This window comes from Glandiceps talaboti, chromosome 2 (genome assembly GCF_964340395.1).
Source record: "Glandiceps talaboti chromosome 2, keGlaTala1.1, whole genome shotgun sequence".
NCBI lineage: Eukaryota > Metazoa > Hemichordata > Enteropneusta > Spengelidae > Glandiceps > Glandiceps talaboti.
Window position 1 is genome coordinate 17298301 of NC_135550.1, and position 6183 is coordinate 17304483.

The 6183-nt window shown below is 37.1% G+C and overlaps 1 protein-coding gene across 1 annotated transcript in view; it reads left to right on the forward strand.

The window, feature by feature from the left end:
• LOC144451099 (uncharacterized) overlaps positions 1-6183 on the forward strand; it is a 6391-nt gene continuing 208 nt past the window's right edge. The window contains exons 1-5 of the mRNA XM_078141874.1: positions 1-158; positions 2168-2320; positions 2927-3095; positions 3864-3991; positions 4871-6183. The exon at positions 4871-6183 is cut by the window's right edge and continues 208 nt beyond it. Of these exons, the coding sequence (XP_077998000.1) occupies positions 80-158; positions 2168-2320; positions 2927-3095; positions 3864-3991; positions 4871-5127 (786 nt within the window). The 5' untranslated portion in view covers positions 1-79 and the 3' untranslated portion in view covers positions 5128-6183. The remainder of the gene's footprint in view (positions 159-2167; positions 2321-2926; positions 3096-3863; positions 3992-4870) is intronic.

Here is a 6183-nt window from a genome sequence, read left to right on the forward strand (position 1 = left end):
TTGGTCGCTAACGACGCAATGACATTGGGACACAATACACCTTTATAACAACCTAGTACGTGTAAGGTACTAGTCTGGGATGGGGATGCAGGTCAAGATGGTAGCTACAAAATCGAGAATGATATTGGGTCTTTGCTGTATAGCCGCGTTTATGGCAGGTGAGAATATGAGTATCCAATACAAGCTTACTCGATGGCCTCAGGGCTCGATGAAAACAATCTGTTCAGAGTAGATTTTTTTGTCGAACTAATCAAATCGTCACCATTTCTAATGAGTCAGACGTTTAATGTTGGTTTTTCGAATTGAGCCATAGACGGTGGGAAAAAGTTCACCTTTTCTGTAAAAATGATTGAACACGATGAACACGACGGGTTTAGGATTGCGATGCAACATGACTTATTCCCACCATATACTTTTTCTTTCTTTCTTATAATCTATCTACTGTTGTATCATTGGACCAAATCGATATACTCCATTAATTGCACATACCCTTGTAGTGAAGAGTTTATATTTGAGAGACGTGCCGTACCGGCATTGATAGAGCTAGGTCTAGATTCGAGCAAAATAATCCGGCTGAACCTCTTAATCTCTGCTAGTTGCCCATTCAAAGCCCAATGTTGATGTCACCTTGGAGTAATTTAGACGATTAAAGACGCTCTTACATGTAATAGCATACCAAGTACAACACAGCGTGCCATTTCAAATATGTTCCCCTAGTCTATATACATATAAAAGTAAAAAAAAGGTTTGCATATAGTAGACAGTTTTTAGTAGTATTCATGGTACACAGTACAGTGCTCAGTTTTGAGCCGGAGAGAAACCTTCCTGGACATTTAATATATCGATGCAAACATAATGACCTTGATGTCGCTGAAAGTACATTATAATGCGTGTACCTTTTAAATAATGAAAGTCATGTTTGATGTGAAAAGACACATTATCGCACAATAAACAGGAGGATATATTTTCACTTTGTTCGGAATACAAGCTCTGTTTTGTTCGGCATTGACCAGAGCTGTGGTCATGGATATGTCTTCGCGCCGTCAGAGCTAAGGACATAGTCATAATAAGTTCTCGTCAAGTTGGTAAAAACCTGTCGAATGTAAGTATGGTACATGTATACTACATGTTACTTAGGCGCCATCACACAGTTTTGCATGACACTCTCTACCGTGCACGGCTCATTTTTTTTCCAACATTATGTCTATTAGGCTTTGACATGCCACATAACATATGATATACCACCAAGGGAAATTGTAACATGATTATGGCGTATGGCAAACATTGTTATGTTTTAACAACAATGTTTTTGTATCGGGTAAAAATATACAATATTTCCTAATTTTCAATAACGTGTATTGTAAAAAGTTTTCCACACCTGTTGGCATGTCTATTGTAAACTTTGACATATTGCATTACTTTTGATATACGACCAAGGATAATTGAAATATGAACATGACGTATGGCTAACATATATCTATATTGTTATGTTTGAACAACAATTCCTTTTTTATGAAAACAATCACCCAGTAAATATATAATGCAAATAAAGACATTGACAGCCGGCTGATGAAAATGTTTTGAAATTAAAGTAGAATGCTCCACGGAAATGAACTCTGTAAACCTTTGCTGTTACTTTGTTTAAGAAAACACCGCCTTATTCTCAGTTAAAATCAATACAAAACTCTGAGGTCACCGTACATTTTTAAAAAAAATAGAGATCAAAATGATATCAAAATTTATTTTAGAATCAAGTATACTCTACGGGGAAAAAGGAAATGAACCAACAAAATTTCTTTTATAATTTCAAAGGAACAACTTTTCATATTTGGCAAAGTTTGGAGAGAATTGAAAAAATTATTTTCAGGAAAATTAGTCTCCATCCATTCTACATCCGTTCTCATAATTGACGACAGGTTGTAATTGTTCACTGCAACGTATTTGCCGTCAAGGTCAAACAACCGACATTCACTTTGTGGAAGCACTATATTTTTTGATGTACTATCACGAGAATAGTAATATTTCTGGATGACAATTTTAATTAACAGATATTATCGACCTTGTATTTGGGTTAGGTTTAATACACACAGAATGAATAACAGAGAACAAACTAAGTTTGACCTTTGGTATAAACTATAACAAGACAATTGTTTCACAATGTTTCCAGGCGTTCAGGCTGACATATGTCAAAGTGGAACGGACTGTCCTGGTGCTTATGACTCTTACACTATGACGTACTGCTGTGGAACTTTAAGCTATGAATACTGCTGCGACTATAGCACTTACTTGGTATTGGGTCAGACTGACACTGGATCATCAGGTATGTGATACAGATTTTCGTATAATACATATTTTGTATATAACTTGTTTTTAGATGACAAATTCTTATTTCAACGTTGTTGACATTCCTGGCTCATGATTATAATTCACTGCGCGACAGAACTTGAATGGATTTCTTAAAAAGTCAACCGACAAATAAACTGCCAAGCTACAGAGCGTTATATTACCCGAGATTAGTCCTCGTAATAGTAAGTATTTGTTCATTTGTCAGGACTCTATATAGCTGATCATGATCAAGTGTGTACATGGCTTTGCGTACAGTATGTACTGCCATCAATTTCTTTGCCATATTAAAGCGAAATAACTCCAATGACACATTTGGAATTAGACTTTCTCACAGTCCTCACTTGCTTCGCTAAATCAGCTGGGTTTTTTTACACGTGCATGTATTTTGACTCACCAGCTAGTAAAATCCCATTGAATGGTGCGCCCTCATTTCACCAATTCGAATGAGGGAACATCATGCTAGGGAAGTGGATTAGCTGTTGGGTCAAAATAAAGGTAAAAATAGACAATTTAGCGACCTATAGTGAGGGCTGAAAGAGAGTCTGGTGAATCTTTGAATTCTCAATGTTTGCGTATGCAGGGACAGACTATTGTTCTTATGGTGAATACAGTTGTCCCCTTTGGAGTGGTTCCGACGAAACATATTGCTGTGATTCTGGAAGCTACAGCGAATATTGTTGTAACTATGATGATTACTACAACGGACTTAACGACTGGAGTGATACAGCTGGGGATGTTATTGCTCTCGGGTGAGTACAACCATTTTATTTGTTTAAAACTCATTTTATGACTAAAAATGAATTCTTACTGTTGTACTCAGTGAAGCATACATGATCGTCACGTAATCACACTTTATCATAATCCACGAGGTACAATGTGTTGATAAACAGGTAATCGTTTCTGTTTACATACATCAAGTCAGTGCACACACCAATGTATGCAATTACGAACGAGATAACACAGCTTATGAGAAAACTTATGATTTCTGGAAAAGTTTGGCGGCGTATATTCTGAGAGAGAGAGAGAGCGAGAGAGAGAGAGAGAGAGAGAGAGAGAGAGAGAGAGAGAGAGAGAGAGAGAGAGAGAGAGAGAGAGAGAGAGAGAGAGAGAGAGAGAGAGAGAGAGGGGGGGGGGGAAGAGAGGGGAGGGAGAGAGAAGGAGAGGAAATTTACCTCTTTGGTGATTTACCTCTTAAGGGGATTGGGGGTGGTGTACCGCTGCAAATACCAATACCAAAACATGGATTAGTTGACTAGTCTGACCAATAATCATGCATATTATCGCTCCTTTAAATCTTCAACATGTTGGAGAAAACCAAAATTCACTTTAAAAATAAATGCAAAATCACCGACGTTTGGAGATAATATGTGGGATTAACTATGTGCAATACGACAGTTCAGTTCTATGTCTTCGTTTCTATAGACTGACCTTGATTTATACATGACCCTGTAATGAACAACATCAAGGTCAAAGTAATACGACCAATTCAACTAACACTTTTCAAATTTGAATTGCAGGACCACCATTACAATAGCTGTAGTATGCAGTATAGTTGGTATAATTATTTTCATCATTGTCCTCGTTGTTATTGTATGCTGTTGTTGTATGAAATCGTCTACTGGGGGAACTAATACAACTGTAACTCGTAAGTATACTATCACATCAAGTAATGGCGGGGATATACGTATACAGCCTTTCTGTTCATGTCTCTGTCTGTATGTCTGTCTGTCTGTCTGTCTGTCTGTCTGTTCATGTCTCTGTCTGTCTGTCTGTCTGTCTGTCTGTCTGTCTGTCTGTCTGTCTGTTCATGTCTCTGTCTGTCTGTCTGTCTGTCTGTCTGTCTGTCTGTCTGTCTGTCTGTCTGTCTGTTCATGTCTCTATCTGTCTGTCTGTCTGTCTGTCTGTCTGTCTGTCTGTCTGTCTGTCTGTCTGTCTGTCTGTCTGTCTGTCTGTCTGCTCATGTTATCATTGTCTCTAAAACGCCAGGTTCCATTCTGATGATGTACTATTACATTCTTTGGGGGTATTCGCTAGAACTTAATATGGTTTTTTGGATGAGAACCATGCATGTCAGTTAGACTATTTTGCATATTAATGAATTATACTTATTACTATAGGCAATATCTCAGTAGTGGTTGGTTCAATTCAAATGAAATTTTGTACACAAGTCAGAGTTTTCTACCGTGATATCCATTCATATTAAATAGATAAAAACTGTCTGACCAGTGACACAGCAGTGGCACATACATCAGTTCGACTTGATTTTGCATGAATAAATAGGATTACAGTAAATGTCTTTTAACTAATTGTCCTATTACGGAAGGCAATCAGTTTATGTCTGATCATGTGATATTATACTATTTTAAACGTCAAAAAGTGAATAGCTTTATGTATTAGTTTTTATGATATTCACCATCCATTTATCAGTTGTCGACATCTGCTAGTTGTATTAATGACTTCAATGGCATTCATTATTAATTCAGTGCAATATAATTATTTGTCAATGTATGTCAATTCCTTTCAGATAACCAAGTCGCGACTGCACCTGTTGTTGCTTACACGACATCACCACAAGTAATGCAGGGTTATTACGGTCCCCCGCCACCAATGTACGGTGCACAGGTAGCACCACCAGCGTACGGTGGACAACCATCATACGGTGGACAACCAGCATACGGTGGACAACCAGCATACGGTGGACAGCCAGCAGCTAATGAAGCACAGCCTGCTAACGATCCTAATCAAACCCAGGATTATGACCCAGTGTACCCTCCCAAATAACAGTGATATCCACAATTATACACCTGTGTTTAGTTAAGAGTGAACTTTGACCTCCAGAGTAGAGTTGTAGCTTGGTGATCTACACCTGTCTGAAGTGGATATGGTCACAGACTAGAAGAGCACACCACGAAATGAATGAACTTTAACTCCAGTAGAATTTACAAGTAAATTATTGAAAGTATTCATTTACACGTGAACAACGATTTCCAGTACGTGATTCAATTCAAATAGGTTGTTTTTTTTGCGTGTGAATATGAAAATGTTATGACACAGTTTCATACAACCTTTCTCACATACATGTACTTAATCGTGCATTACAAATAAGAAATTACACCGACCTCTCGAGCTCTAAGATTTCAACGTTTACAAGTTGGTTGAATGTTGTCAATGGATCTTTGTATTGAGGTCAGAGTAGAACGTAAATATTCTATGCATCATTCCATTGTGGCAATCGTACAACTTGACCTGGTTTACATAGCACTAGCATACCACAACAGTTCACATCATGGTAAAGTTAAAATAAATCACTATGATAAATTCAAGTGTCACAAGCTGAGTTTACAAACTTTTTTACTCAATTAAAATATTTACGTAAAACCGCGATTTAATTATAATTCTAGTATACACGTGATGTTAATATCCATGCATGCCTTCTATCACATTACAATTGTCTGCTGACATTGTTAGAATAGTCGATTGCCTAGTAGGGATTTCCTCGACATATTTATACGCATGATAAATTACGTCATCGGATCTTTAATAAGATATTTCTTAATACCAAGTTTGAGTTCAGTTAGTTAATTACAATGGATGGATGGATACTATATTTCAGTTAGTAGAATACTATGAGTACCATTTAAATATAGAAGATAAATCACTCCCCCAAAAACGTATAAACTCAGTTACACGTAACAAGCATTGAAGGGTATTGAAGGATAAAGAAAGCTTACATAATTTGACATGTGGTATATGAAACTTGAATCAAAACTCATTTTCAACAACAGTTAGATGTTGTCATTCAAATAGCCTTAGACTTCGACCAGCCTCAACATTGTC